The following is a 15,222-nucleotide window of genomic DNA, read 5'->3' as shown; positions in this document are numbered from 1 at the left end:
AATAATGAATGTATGAACAATCAGGGCACAAAATAAAAATAGAAGGGGGAAAAAGTTACAAATCAATTATTAGTTATTATTTATTGAATTTACTGTATATCCCACCCTTCCTTACACTCCAGAAACAATTGCAATTAAATCCATCTAAAAGCAGTTACAGTAGAGTAGATTTTATTTTTCCATTCAGTTTTTCAATTGATATAGTGTCCTTCCTTCCAAAGGAGCACAGGGTGGCAAAACACATGCATAATAATTTGTTTAAGCATTCTGAAAACAGTTAAAACATTCCAAAAAGCAGTTACGGTTAAGAACATAATTTTATCTGGTGATGTTAGGGTATCCATGAACAGTATCCTACATTCACAAAATGCCTGGGTAAACAAGGATGGTTTTAAATTCCTTCTGAAAGATGATAATGAAGGAGAAAGGGTCACCACACTGGGGAGGGCATTCCACAATTGGGGAGCCACCATCGAAAAGGCCCCGTGATGGGTCAGCGCCAACCAAGCAACCATCAGTGGCGTCACCACCAGTAAGGCCTTGCCTGCTGCTGTAGGATCTGAGATGGTTGGTATTGGGGAATGCACTCTTTTAGGTCTTTATATGCTGATATTAACATCTTGAATTTAGCCCTGTAGCTCAGCGGCCACCTCTACAAATTCTAAATAAAACAATAAAACCATTTATACACGGGTGCAATTAATATTCCATAAATGGCTGGATCGCATCTGGGAGAAAGCCTTATTCAACAGAAGTGTCTTCCATAGGCATCATTTGGGAATAATCCTCACACCTCACATTGATGTAGAGTCTGAGGGGGACAGTTACTTGTCTAAGTTAGTGGTGTGATCATGGACTGGACTACAACTGCCTGGACTACAACTGCCATCATCCTTGACCTTTGGTTGTTATGGCTGATGGGAGTTGGAATCCAACAACATCTGGAGGTCACCTCTGCTTGAGCTCTGAACTGGGGTCATTCTAATTCATAGCTCTGGTTTGTTACCCGACGAAAAGATCCTCTGCAGCCTGCTTACTACAGTGTACTTGTGACAGCATAGACATGCTGGGCTTCCATCCTCTCCAGCCAAGTGGGGAACAACTTGCCTTCCTGGATTTTTAATCCGAATTGTGTTAGAATTCTCCTTGCCTCTTTGGAATGGCATTACGGATGAGCAGCTTACTAAGTGATTACATTTCCAAGTGGCATGTTAGCACTTGATAAACCATCATCCGTGTGTAACCGGAGTCTCTGGCCTGGAGGATTTTTCTGGATGCAGTCATAATGTTAGCAGTGTACAGGCTCAGTGGCAGAGCATCTGCTTTGCATGCAGAAGGTCTCAAGTTTAATCTCTAGGTAGGGCCAGGAGAGACATCCCCGCCGAAAACCAGTGTCGGAAACTCAAATATATATGCTAGACGCCAAATGGCTTCTTAAACCACAGCTACGGTTGCCAAAATGGAATGTCCAGTTGCCATTTTGGGGGCAAGACTGCTCTAATGTCTTATTTTTCAGATGATGGACTGACTGTCATTGATTCCTGGTTAAACATCTGGCTCGTTCAGATGACAACCTTGAGCTAGGTTAAGAGCTTTGAAAACTTAAAGAAGAAGTCGCTTGATCCAGGGACAGTCTACGTATATATTGGCCTATTCCAACCTCTTTTTCTTAATGGTGACCGCTGCTGCTCAGGCTGCACAGAAGAAGCATTTTGGTTCCAGAAACTTGTTCCGATTGTGCAGATAAAATATAATTGATAGAATTCTACAGGATGGGGTCTGAGGATGTGAAAACAGTCCAGATTCAATGATCTCCCAGGCATGCACCTCCAGATGGTGGAGATGTCAGGCATCATCCTGGTGCCCAGGCATCTTTCCTTGGTTGCAAGTGGTCAGTAGCCAGGTGCAAAATGCGCCTGGCACCTGGCTAATTTCAAACACTGCCTGAACCCCTGGAGAACTGCTGCCAGTGTATGTAGACAATACCGAACTAGACGGACAAATGGTCTGATTTCTGCCTAAACGAGCTTTCTAGGTTACTATGGTTTTATTTGTTTGTTTGTTGAATGATTGGTGGCCATTTAGGGCAGTTCCACTTCTTTGGCATTTGGGTGACCAATGTCAATATCCAGAAGTGCCCAGCAAAGGGGCTGGTCTGCCTATGATTCGGGCAGGATGGGGGCGAAAGGCATGGGCAGCACAGCCTGTCCCAGGACCTATCTCAACAAACCTGGGCGCTTGTGGTGGGAATCCTACAGGCGCCTCTCTCCCTTTAAAGAGACAGTGAAACAGCTTTGGTGCTTGGCTGCCCTTTCGTAGCACCCCAAACCTAGATACAGTGGTACCTCTGGTTGCGAACGGGATCTGTTCCGGAGGCCTGTTCGCAACATGAAAAGAGCGCAACCTGAAGTGCCGTATCTGCGCAGGTGCGCAGTGCGATTTGGTGCTTGTGCGCATGCGCAAGCGGTGAAACCTGGAAGTAACCTTTTCTGGTACTTCCGGGTCGCCGCGGGACGTAACCTGAAAGAACGTAATATGAAGCAAACGTAACATGAGGTATGACTGTACCTGGATCCAGCTGCCTTGCTTTGCCTGATGATAGGCAGAGAAGACCTAAGGCTTCGGGGGATTAAGTCTAGGAACCGGTTCCCTTCCGACCCCAAACTCAATTTCATCCCCCCCCCCCATCTTTGTCTCTTGCAGGTGGACGACGCAATGCTCATGTTTGACAAGACCACGAACAGGCACCGAGGTGAGGCCCTGTATTTTGAGGAGCCAGGCTTCGGGGTGTTTGATGGGAACCCAGGCACCACTTGCGACTGCCTCCGCCCTCCTGCCCTGCCCCACCCTGCTTGCAGCTCCGTCCCACCCCCTTCCCTCCAGCCTCTTCCTTCCAGATCCACTTTCCTTCGTCAGCCGTGTCCTTTTACCCGATGCGTCCCCTCTCAGCACAGAGGGCTTTTTGTCCGCCTGCTTCCTGTGCCGTGTAACTCTTTGCCGGTGGGGGCAGCCTCTTCCCCTTTCCCTCCCTGGTCACCTACGTGGCTCCATCTGTCTGTGTGTCTTACCTTGTGTTGAGTAATTTGAGCCCCCGGGGAAGCTGACACGAAAGCCAGGAGGCTGCCTCTCCTCCTTTGCCGCAGCACGGGGGGGTTGGGGCTGCGGCGGCGGCTGCTCCCACTCCTAGGTCACCTTTTCCCAGAGCCTCCCTTGGGGAGTTTGGTTACAGAGCAGGGAGCCTTCTGCAGGCTGCTGGCAGCAGACCACTCTCCCGCTTGGTGGTGGGTGGGTGTTGTGCCATTCAAGGCAAGGCTCGCCCTCTGGGTTGAAGACGACTGATGTTACCCAGCGCCCCCAGCCCCTAGATGCCTGACTCCTTTGGGAATCAAGAATAGGTCATCCCTGCTTTCATCTTTCACATTTTGTTCCCAAACTGTTTTGGCCAACCAGCCTCTTGGCTCCATAAACTCATCTCCATTCCCCTTACCCTGCAAAGAGTGTTGTTCAGAATAACTGTTTGTACGACTCACTAAGGAATATAACAGCACAATGAAATTCAAAACGGAAACAGTTGATTGCACATTTATTCAAAAATCCAATAAAAACCATTTAGTTTAATGAATTCAGGAAAATGGGTGGACTTGAGCCAGTGATACTAAGTTTTCAAAGTCCGGTGGTCATTCACATCCCATGCCACCCTCTTGCCTGCTTGGCACTGCCCTGGGTAATCCACTGCCCCCTTTTGGAATCACTGGTCTAGGATGCTGCTTGCTTTCCCTGATGTGTGACTCTGCTACAAAATGATTTAAAATAATAAGAAATATTTGTTGGTGTTTTCATGCTGCCTCAGCAGAGAGATAAAGGGTAGTTGCTTGTTGTTTTAAAAACACATCCATGTGTGTGCGCGCGCGCACACACACACACACACACACACACTGCCTCATATTCAGCCTACCTGAAGGGGTTGCCAACTTTCCAGTCACTTCCAGCACCTGTGACTTTTTAAACACGTTACCATGCGATGTGGTGCCTCCCTCTTAGTGCTGTAAAAGCTTTTTTTGCCTGCTGGCTTCAGCAGATCAAACTGCTCATGGAGACCCAAGCGCAGACTTAGGCAGGTCCCCATTGCCCTGCAAGTGACATTGCCCCTAGTGACAACACTAGGCCTACCTGTAGAAATGCTTTGGTTTTCTACATGTGGCAAGGTTGAAAGCTGTGTTTTGCAGAGGAAGCAAATAAATTCCTTTCCCCCCACCCTGCCTGCCCTGCATTCACATGTGGTGAAATCCGGTGGGGTAGCTTTTGAAAACCTGGTGCCCTCCAGAGGCTTTAGAAAACACCTCCCATCAGTTCCTGACAGCTGATGGGAGTTATAGTCCAAGTCCAAAGCAGCAGTAGTAGTCCTAAATACCAGTCGCTAGAAACAGCAGGTGGTTGAGAGTGCTCTTGAGTCCTGCTGGAGAGCTTCCCCATTAAGGCATCTGGGTGGCCACCGTGAGAATTGGACTGAATGGGCTACTGGCCTGATCCAGTAGGTTTCTTTGTATGTTGTGTTTGTGTCTTGACATTCTGACAGGACCTGAGCAGGGTAGAATCCTGGCCTGGCCTTCATTCTGTCATAGAATGTGATTCTGCAGCATCTTGACCAGGCCACAACTGCTTTATTTCTCTTTCAGGTTTTGGATTTGTCACATTCGAAAGTGAAGACATTGTGGAGAAAGTCTGCGAGATCCACTTCCATGAGATCAACAACAAAATGGTTAGGAGGAGGGAGGTTGGGTTGTGGATTCTCCAATGTGTGTGTATACGAAGTGTTAGATGGGTTTCCCTTCCTATCGCACAGCACAGCCACCTGTCAGTGATCCATGTGGCCAGTGATTCCTAGTGTTGTCAACTATACTTGCACTGGGAAAACTTGACTAGATTGGAGTTGCTGATTTTTTTATTATTTTATTCTGGCAGGACTTACATGCCTTTAAAAGTTGCATGATGGGTGGTAATTCAACAGGTGCAGCCACCACTACCCAAATATGGGGTTGCAGTGAAGGGGAACACTCCACCCATTGTGTTTCTATCAGTTGCACCACATTTGAAGAGCCACAGGAGCCTTGTAAGGGGGAAGGAGGAGGAGGAAGTGGCAATGGGGTTCCACATTTAATAGGGGACAGGGTGGAAATGAGCAGGAAGAATCCAAGCAGGAAATGCTGTGTGCAAAGAACTGTTCGATCCAAACTAGTTTAGGGCAAACTTTTTTTTAAGATGTCGTGATGGGAAACCAGCCTTTTGTGGCTTAGAAAGGAGACATAAAAAGAAAATAACGGAGCCGTCTTCGCCCTTTAGAAGTTTTGGATGCCAGTTCAAATTGGCCGCAGCCAGTACAAAGTTGGGGAATGGTTTTGTGGGCATGGTTATGGAAGGGAGGGGGGGATGCAGCAATTTTTACAGGGCTGGGCTTGAAGAAAGCTCTTCTGCTTGTAAATCTGACTCCGGGGTTGTGAAGTGAGGGGTTGCTCTACAAGCTGACCTATCCTACACGGTTAGGGGGGCTGTCAAACAAGCTGTCTCCTTTCTGTGTCCCATGACAGGTGGAATGTAAAAAAGCTCAGCCAAAGGAAGTGATGTCCCCTACTGGCTCTGCAAGAGGGCGGTCCCGGGTGATGCCTTACGGAATGGACGCCTTCATGCTCGGGATTGGCATGTTGGGTAAGGACGGCAAAGGAGCTCTCTTTTAACTGCCTGCGCCCCCTTACTCTTTCTCTCTGCCCTTATTGCTCTGCAGCAGACAGCCTCTGTTAAGACCTGTGCCGAGTTGTGTAAGGATCAGCTCTCTGATGTCAGAGGTCTTGTGATGGGGGTAATAACATTTGGGCGGGCGGGCATTTGTCATCCTACACTGCCCTCTTCTGGCAGCATGGGCGCACTGCAGATAATTCCAGTGCTAGAGCACGAGTTTGCCCACGAAGGAGGTACACCTTCCCCTGCAGATTAAAATTTGACACACGCATTCTTTTTGCATGGTGCAAAAGTAAGAACTGCACACACTGGTTCCTGTTTAAAGGAGGTGAGGCGCCGCCAGAGCACTTAAAAAATCATGTAGAGGTGCAGCACGGAGACTTGCTCCGCTTGAAGGTGTTTTGAACACAACACAGGATCCTTTAATGACTAGACTAAGTAAACATGTGCCAAAAGATTCTGTTCTTCTTATCTTAATTTTTCCACAAGTGCTGTTTTGCCATAATTTTGTTGTGCCGACTTGTCAGAGAAGCAGTCTCTTAAGTTCTTCCAGTGTCTCATTATTGTGAGCCTGGCTGCTAGTAGAGGACAATTTATTAAAGGTTTGAACTCTGAGTGAATATTGTCTCCCATGAAAAGATTGAGGAGAGCAAGATCCGGACATTTAGAAGATCCCTTCTACTGCCTCTCATGAATGAGGGAATCCGGGGTGAATCAGGTGTGTGTGTGCCTTGCTGTGAAATAATCTAACTTTTCTCAATGCTTTTGTCTCTGGGAATAGGTTACCCAGGTTTTCAGGCTGCCACCTACGCCAGCCGAAGTTACACGGGCATTGCGCCTGGCTACACTTACCAGTTCCCTGGTATGTCTCTCTCCCTTTTCTCAGTTGTTGTGCCTTTGTGCTAAGGGTGGGCTCCCCAGTGACCCCAAAATTCATCCCTACAATCCCTGCGGGCGGTGGAGGATGGATGACAGACCTCAGTCCCAGAGTCCTAATGCAGCCCATGAGGACCTTCAGCCCTTGGAACTCTACCCTAGCCACACACCCTCTCACTAGTCCTTGGGACTCTGATAAGGCTTCATTCTCATCTGGATGGAGATAGAGGGGATCCATGCGAGTGTGTGTAGAAACTAGCCTACGGCACAAAGATAAAATTCACACTTGTTGCTCCACCCACTTTTGCCTCTGGCCCCGCCCGCCAGCAACATGTGCCCCCCCCCAGATGAGAATGTGGCCCTCGGGCTGAAAAGGGGATGCCAATTGTCTCCACTCAAGAAGGAAGTGAGAGAAACCTCTGAGGTTTTAATAGGAGCAGGACGCTGATGTTGTGGTTCCCTCCTTGCTCCCATTCTCCCTGGAAACTTGTTAGTCCTAGAAAGGGCAGCTTGCAAGCCTCTCTCTCTTAATCTGTTTTTCTAAGCCCCTCCTTCCCTCCCTGCTTCTGATCCTCAACACCCACCTCAAACCCCCTCCCAGAGTTGCCGCCTTCCTGAAAACCGGAACACAAAAGCCCTCAACCGCACCATCTAAAAGCCGGATATTAATTGAGACTCACAATCAAAAATCTAACGGGCTCCAAACCTCAAGGAATGAAAAATAATTTGTTACTTCAATGGGGGGGAGGGTGGATCACAAGAAGCCTTTGAGGCAGGTCACACGGCTGCTGTTTGCAAAGGGGGGAAATCCTTTATTTAGGCGGTCATACTGAGCCAGGGCACCTGGTGCCGGTTTTTAAAGCAGTGGTGGGTCTTTTCTCACCTGCTCCCTACTCTATCAAGTCCAGGCAGCAACTCTGAGGATTGGCCCCACCCAGAATATTTGTGTTTTCTGCTGCTGCGCCTCTTCTCTCCCCCGCCCCTTCCGCTCTGTCTGCTGGATCCTCTCTTTCGGGGACGAAACTGACCACATATCCTAAGTTGTCTTGCCTTTCGTTTTTAGAATTCCGGGTAGAGAGGACCCCCCTCCCGAGTGCCCCAGTCCTCCCTGAGCTGACAGGTCAGTCCCACCGATTTCCTAAACCTTGCAAAAAGCTGGAAGGGTGGGGTGGGGGCACAGAGTTTTGGGCGGCTCCAGCCCAGTTACCGCCTTGCAGCTTGTTTTGGGGGAGCGGGCAGGCGGGAGGTTGGTAATGACCCTCGTTTCCTCTTCCATCTGCGTGAAAATTCAGGCTTTTGCATTGTTCTGCAACAGCTCCACGTTCAGGGAAATGTGTTTGTTGTTACATCCTTACTTGAAGGACGCAGCCATTTAACACCACCGATAAGGCATCCACCCACACAACCCTTTTGCTCTTTCTCTCGGTGCTTTTTCACCGAGCCTCACTCTGCAAAGCATAACAGAGACACCGCTGGTCAGAATGAATGTTGCTGGTCTGCGTGGACCGAGGAGAAAAGCGGTCACCTTTTACTAAGTGTGGGGACCTTCAGCCCTCCCTATGTTGGCTGAGGACTCTGACTCCCATCAACCCCAGCAGCCAGCATGGCCAATGGGTAGAGCCAAAGGGAGCTGTAGGCCCGGAGTTTCCCCCTCCTCTGTCTTCTACCAAGGCAGCTTCACATGTTCGTGGGCAGTTTGGAAATCCCTGTTCTGCTCCGAATTCTGGTGCCTCCTCCTAGAACTGTGAACTACTTAGCTACGCTTCCTGCATTGCAGGGGGTTGGACTAAATGACCCTCGGGTCCCTTCCAGCTGATTCTGCTGCATTGTTCCTTACCCTTTGCCCCCCCTGTGAGAACAGCCATGCCAATGCTGGAATGGCCCAGCACTGTTCCCCCCTATTTTTCTGGAGATGGAATGGGGTGGAATTTTTGGGGGGTGCTCCTCCCCTGCACCCACTGTTCACAAGGGAGCAGAGGGCACCTTCTCCCCACCCTCCTCCTCCTCCTCTTCCTCCTCTTCCTCCTCTCTGAGTCTAATGCCTCCCGCCGCTTCCTTCCCATGGCCCTTCCGCCCTTTGGCCTGGCCTCGCACTTGCATTTCAGGGCGCACCCCCTGCCCCCTGCTGCCATTTCCCCAAAGCTTTGTAGAAGCTGCCACGTGTGTCTCCTGCCCAGGCAGCACTCTGCTGTTCCTCTCTCTTCCTGAGCTAATGGACTGACAGGCCCGTCTCATCCTCCGTAACATCCCCTCACTCGCCACACTTCCCTCTCTTTCTTCTGAGGTTTGGAGCTTCAGGGGTTGGGGAGACCTTAGCCTACTTCATGCCACAGCTTTCCAAGGTAATTTGTTATAAGCACCCAAAGACCCTGCAGCACAGGCATTCGGATACCATAGGTAATAATAATACAGTCATATCTCTTGTTACGTTCGGTTCAGGTTACATCTTTTTAGGTTGTGTCCCGTGGCGACCCAGAAGTACCGGAAAGGGTTACTTCCGGGTTTCACTGCTTGTGCATGCGCAGACGCTCAAAATGACGTCATGTGCAGACGCGGGTTGCATTCTGCTCATGTTGCGAACGTGGCTCCGGAACGGATCCCGTTCACAACCAGAGGTACAGTGGTGCCTCGCAAGACGAAAAGAATCCGTTCCTCGATTCTCTTCGTCTAGCGGTTTTTTCGTCTTGCGAAGCAAGCCCATTGACAGCTTAGCGGATTAGCGCTACAGCGGTCTAGCGGCTTTCAGCGATCAGCTGTTAAGCGGCTTATCAGCGGAACAGCTGATAAGCGGCTTAGCGGCTTAGGAAAAGGGGGGGGAAAGTGAAAAAAACCCGCGGGGACTCGCAAGATTTTTTCGTCTTGCGAAGCAACCCCATAGGGAAATTCGTTTTGTGAAGCGCCTCCAAAACGGAAAACCCTTTCGTCTAGCGGGTTTTCTGTCTTGCGAGGCATTCGTCTTGCGGGGCACCACTGTACCACTGTAATAATAATAATAATAACAATAATAATAATAATAATAATAATGCCTTTCCCCAGGCTTAAAATCTTGCTGCTTCTGACCTATTTTATTTTATTAACGTGGGTATCAAAAAGCTTTATTCCATTGTGGAACCCTCCCCGAGGTGGCGTCTGTGTGGTTCTCAGGTGGTCATCAATACATGCCAGCCTGACCTGAGCCAGACCTACTTAGCTTCATCAAGTTGGTGGCCTCTTGTGCCTTCAGACGACGTCCAGAGTCTGGAACTGACAGGATGCTGAATCCAACCACGCTGGCTATCCCCGGTAGACCACAGTTCAAGGTCACATCTGCACCCTAAAGAGCTATGATACCATGGCCTCCCCCCCTCCGAAGAATTCTGGGAGCCATGGTTCGTGAAGAATGCTGAGAGTTGTTAGGAGACCACCCCCATTCCCCTCCCAGAGCCGCTACCCCCTAAGTGGTTTAACAATCAATCCCCTTTCCCAGGGAACTCTGGGAACGGCAGCTCTGCGAGGGGGCTGGGGGGGTCTACTGAGCAGTGCTTTTTTCCTAGAAAAATAGAAGCCATGAAGCTGTTACAGTAAGTGCCACATTTTTAAAATTACAAGAAAAGAAGTGCCGGTACTGCCTGCCCCCGAGTACCTCCTGGGGGAAGCGCTGCTCCTAACCTCTCTCGGCACCCTTAACGAACCACAGCACCCATGGGGGAAGCCATGCCTGTTTAGAGTTCTTTAAATATATGCTGTGGCTGTGACCTTGAACTGCTCTCTGCCTGGTGCAGGGAGTGGTTGGAACTCTGCCTCTTGCCAGCCCCAGCCAATATGGCCCAGTGGACTACAACTCCCATCATCCCTTGACCAACATTGCAGCATGTTGACTATCCCTGATGTAATTAGACAGTGGAGGAAACCTATGAAAGCTTCCGAAGCCAGCAGAAGGCGGCTTGTCTCCCACCATCCCTGAGATCGAAGAAGAGGCATTATTCCCTGCGTGGAAATTCTACTTCTCAGAGAGCAGGAAATACCAGTGACTCCAACTCCCGTCAGCAGGCGAGGGTCACCACCTCCCCTATCCCTGGCTCATGGGCCCTGGGTGCTCTTTAGATTCACCACCCCTGCGGGGAAGCCCAGGCCTGCTCTGACGTCTCTCCCTTTCCTTCCAGCCATCCCTCTCACTGCGTATGGACCCATGGCGGCGGCGGCAGCGGCAGCAGCTGTGGTGCGAGGGACAGGTAACTGCCGTGCTCCCTGGGGGGTGGCCACCTTGCTGGCTTTGGGGAAGCTCTCTATTTGTTCTGGGTGAGGGGTGGGGCGGGGGGACAAGGGGGCCTTCATTTTGGCATCTTCACTGGCTAGTCCTGCTTCCTCCTGTAGGGTCCACCCCGAGCCGCACCGGTGGATTCCTGGGCACCACCAGCCCCGGGCCAATGGCGGAGCTTTACGGAGCAGCCAATCAGGATTCAGGAGTCAGCAGCTACATCAGCGCAGCGAGTCCCGCCCCAAGCACTGGCTTTGGCCACAGCCTAGGGGTGAGTGATCAGCAGGAGGGCCCCGTGGGGTGGAGCAAGGAGCTCTCTAAAAAGCAGCCTCCCCCAGCCTGGTGCCCTATGGATGTTTTGGACTACAATTCCCATTAGCTCCAGCCAACACGGCCATTTTGGACTGCAGCTCCCGTTGTTGCTGTAGTCCAGGATATCTGGAGGGCACCAGTTTGGGGATGGCTGAATTAAAGGATGTGAAGGACCCAACAGAGCCACTGCCAGACAGGAAAGGCAGGCCAGTGACTTAGTAGCTTAACATTCATTCATTTATGTTTGCTTTTTAAAGAAATGTCGGGACTCCTTTAGCTTTGCCTAAAGTCATATACAGTGGTACCTTGGGTTACATACGCTTCAGGTTACATACGCTTCAGGTTACAGACTCTGCTAACCCAGAAATAGTACCTCGGCTTAAGAACTTTTCTTCAGGATGAGAACAGAAATCGTGCTCCGGCAGCGCGGCAGCAGGAGGAGGCCCCATTAGCTAAAGTGTTGCTTCAGGTTAAGAACAGTTTCAGGTTAAGAACGGACCTCTGGAACGAATGAAGTACTTAACCTGAGGTACCACTGTATCCTTCAGTAACAATCATAATTACTGAATACTGCTAAAGCACGTAGCATTTTTTTAAAAAACACTGTGCATATATTAAATTATGAGGCTGTCCCTGCCTTCCAGGCTCGCAATTTAATAGGTACAGCACGTAAGGAAATAGGAATGCGGAGGGAAGAGGAAAGCAAGCGTTAGAACAGCTGCTTTTTCACTGGCCGGTGGATGGGGCCAAGCTGGTCTCCCCATTGCTATGATTATCTTCCTAGGAGGTAGTATGTGCAGCCCTGCCAGTGGCCCTTTCGGATGACAAAGGCTAGAGTGCTCTGCACTTCAATTCTGCAGCACCAGATAACTCAGTTGGGTCATTTGATGTATTTATTTAGTTCATAAAATTTATATACTGCATGATTGCAAAACAAAAAACCCTGAAAAAAACCACACTCAAGGTGGTTTACAAAAAAGAACTCTTTTTTTGTTCAGTATTTTACCCCCTTAAGGAGCCCTTTTTTGTCAGTCGTGTTATGAATTATGTGTGTACAATAAAAATAAAACATTTTTTAATTTAAAAAACAACAACCCCAGATTAAAATTTTCATCAACATTCTACGTATCTGGATAGGCCTTTCCTTAGCAAAAACGTTTTTAGCAAACACCAAAAAGAATACAAAACGAGGCACCTGCCTGCTGGATGTCAACAGACAGGGAGTTCCTAAGTGCTGCCACACTGAAAGTTCCATTCCTTACAAATGTGGAACGAGAATTTTGTGGCACCTGTAACAGTGCCAGTTCTGCAGATTGAAGCAGTCAAGACGGCACGTGTGGGGATAAGGTCACCTTGCAGTTTAACCTGATATAGTACACCCACCCCCACCCACAAAATAGGGTACATTGTGAGTGTTCAAAGCTCTGCAGATAATGTCCAATCAATGTCATGTCATTGTTTTGAAGGGACCTTTGATTGCAACAGCGTTTACTAATGGTTACCACTGAAGCTGAGGACCAAGGAAGGAGGAGGTAAGATGGCCAATGGGGACTCGGCTTCAATAGGTCTGTCCTTGAAGACAGTTTTAGAACTCTTAGTTGAACTGTAGGGTGAAGTGGCCATAGTCCAAGATATTAGAGGGGATGACTCCTCCCACAGATACCTAGCTGTACTTCGAAGTCAAGTGGTAAGACCTGGGATGGTTCTCTGCATCTTCTGGCTTTAACAGAGGATCGGGCAAATTCATGCTTTCAGCAGCTGATAGCTGTGATGGCTGTGCTCTGCCTCCGTAGTCTGAGGCAGCAATGCTCCTGAATCCCGGTTGCTGGAAACCACTCTGTGTGTGAGAGAGAGATGCTTTAGCGCTTGTGTCCTGCTTGTGGGGCTCTCACAGCCATCTGGTTGGCCACTGTGAAAACAGGAGGTTGGACATTATCAACGACTTGGATGATGGACTCAAGGGCATCCTGATCAAATTTGCAGATGACACCAAACTGGGAGGGGTGGCTAACACCCCAGAGGACAGGATCACACTTCAAAATGACCTTGACAGATCGGAGAACTGGGCCAAAACAAACAAGATGAATTTTAACAGGGAGAAATGTAAAGTATTGCACTTGGGCAAAAAAAATGAGAGGCACAAATACAAGATGGGTGACACCTGGCTTGAGAGCACTACATGTGAAAAGGATCTAGGAGTCTTGGTTGACCACAAACTTGACATGAGCCAACAGTGTGACGCGGCAGCTAAAAAAGCCAATGCAATTCTGGGCTGCATCAATAGGAGTATAGCATCTAGATCAAGGGAAGTAATAGTGCCACTGTATTCTGCTCTGGTCAGACCTCACCTGGAGTACTGTGTCCAGTTCTGGGCACCACAGTTCAAGAAGGACACTGACAAACTGGAACGTGTCCAGAGGAGGGCAGCCAAAATGGTCAAAGGTCTGGAAACGATGCCTTATGAGGAACGGCTAAGGGAGCTGGGCATGTTTAGCCTGGAGAAGAGGAGGTTAAGGGGTGATATGATAGCCATGTTCAAATATATAAAAGGATGTCACATAGAGGAGGGAGAAAGGTTGTTTTCTGCTGCTCCAGAGAAGCGGACACGGAGCAATGGATCCAAACTACAAGAAAGAAGATTCCACCTAAACATTAGGAAGAACTTCCTGACAGTAAGAGCTGTTCGACAGTGGAATTTGCTGCCAAGGAGTGTGGTGGAGTTTCCTTCTTTGGAGGTCTTTAAGCAGAGGCTTGACAACCATATGTCAGGAGTGCTCTGATTGTGTTTCCTGCTTGGCAGGGGGTTGGACTTGATGGCCCTTGTGGTCTCTTCCAACTCTATGATTCTATGACTGCATGAGCCATCGGCAGGCTTTTCTTATGTTCAGAGCCTGTTTCCTCTTTTCTACATGAGGGGAAAGTCACGCCCATTGACTTGACACAGATGCTTGGCTGTGTGAGAAAAAGTCATTCCATTTGTCTCTCATGGGATGTTCCCATAATGGAGTCTAGTATTATTTTGGGCATTGTAAAGGATTCTTTAGCTGTGATTCCTGCATTGCAAGGGGTTGGACCAGATTAGCTTTGGGGAGTGCCTTTCAGCTCTAGGCGGGTGGTGCTGTGGTCTAAACCACTGAGTGTCTTGGGCTTGCCGACTGGAAGATTGGCGGTTCAAATCCCTGGGACAGAGTGAGCTCTCGTTGCTCTGTCCCAGCTGCTGCCAACCTAGCAGCTTGAAAGCACACCAGTGCAAGTAGGTAAATAGGTACTCCTGTGGCGGGAAGGTAAACGGCGTTTCCGTGCACTCTGGCTTATGTCATAGTGTCCCGTTGAGCCAGAAGTGGTTTTGTCCTGCTGGCCACATGACCTGGAAAGCTGTCTGTGGACAAACACCAGCTCCCTCGGCCTGAAAGCGAGATGAACGCTGCAACCCCGTAGTCGCCTTTGACTGGATTTAACCATCCAGGGATCCTTTACCTTTACCTTTTAACCATTGTAAGATTCTACGAGAAGGTGTGCCTGCACACTCTTGAGACAGCTGTGAATGCAAAATTCTGGGGAGGCTAACCTTGCACGATCATTCCATAATTTCCATCTCCCCACACCCTTTGTTCTTGCAGATTCCCCAGTGAGCAAACCAAGGACAAGCGACCTGGAGGATCCGGCAACACTTGAGGGATGAGCCAAGATTTCATTTTTAGTAAATAAAACTGCACACTCGTGGCTGTTTGCTGGGCTTCTCCCGGCCTGCCCTGATCTCTCCATTGACCAGATCTTGAGCACTGGATTTGAACGCAAGGAGATCTTGTCTCCTCTTCTTACTAATAACCGCTGACCGTTTACACTTCTCCCCAAACCCTCCACCCCGACAATTCTTCTTTTATTTATTTTGTTAGCTTGTTAGCTTTTATTTTTTAATCTTTTTTGGGGGGGAGGGGAGGGAGAGGGGGGTGCTGGGGGAGGAGGACCGTGGAGGTGTGAAGTCAGTCCTCTCATTGTCATTGTTTTTTCGTTGTTGTGGTTCTTTTTGCTCTTTTGCAGAGCCTCTCAGAAGAACCGTTTTT

At 49.1% G+C, this 15,222-nt stretch overlaps 1 protein-coding gene across 7 annotated transcripts in view; it reads left to right on the top strand.

The window, feature by feature from the left end:
• Nucleotides 1-14,926, top strand: part of MSI1 (musashi RNA binding protein 1) — a 62,890-nt gene extending 47,964 nt beyond the window's left edge. For 2 of the 7 annotated variants that reach the window (XM_053368035.1, XM_053368034.1), the window contains exons 7-15: nucleotides 2,704-2,752; nucleotides 4,677-4,759; nucleotides 5,586-5,703; nucleotides 6,515-6,595; nucleotides 7,673-7,729; nucleotides 10,752-10,820; nucleotides 10,945-11,117; nucleotides 12,625-12,690; nucleotides 14,779-14,926. In XM_053368035.1, coding sequence (XP_053224010.1) covers nucleotides 2,704-2,752; nucleotides 4,677-4,759; nucleotides 5,586-5,703; nucleotides 6,515-6,595; nucleotides 7,673-7,729; nucleotides 10,752-10,820; nucleotides 10,945-11,117; nucleotides 12,625-12,666 — 672 coding nt within the window. In that variant the 3' untranslated portion in view covers nucleotides 12,667-12,690; nucleotides 14,779-14,926. The remainder of the gene's footprint in view (nucleotides 1-2,703; nucleotides 2,753-4,676; nucleotides 4,760-5,585; nucleotides 5,704-6,514; nucleotides 6,596-7,672; nucleotides 7,730-10,751; nucleotides 10,821-10,944; nucleotides 11,118-12,624; nucleotides 12,691-14,778) is intronic. The other 5 variants (XM_053368036.1, XM_053368037.1, XM_053368038.1 and 2 more) reach the window with 5 other exon arrangements.
• Nucleotides 14,927-15,222: the final 296 nt, after the last annotated feature.

This window comes from Podarcis raffonei, chromosome 16, assembly GCF_027172205.1.
Source record: "Podarcis raffonei isolate rPodRaf1 chromosome 16, rPodRaf1.pri, whole genome shotgun sequence".
NCBI classification, from domain to species: Eukaryota; Metazoa; Chordata; class Lepidosauria; order Squamata; family Lacertidae; genus Podarcis; species Podarcis raffonei.
This window is presented reverse-complemented; position numbering and strand designations above follow the sequence as displayed.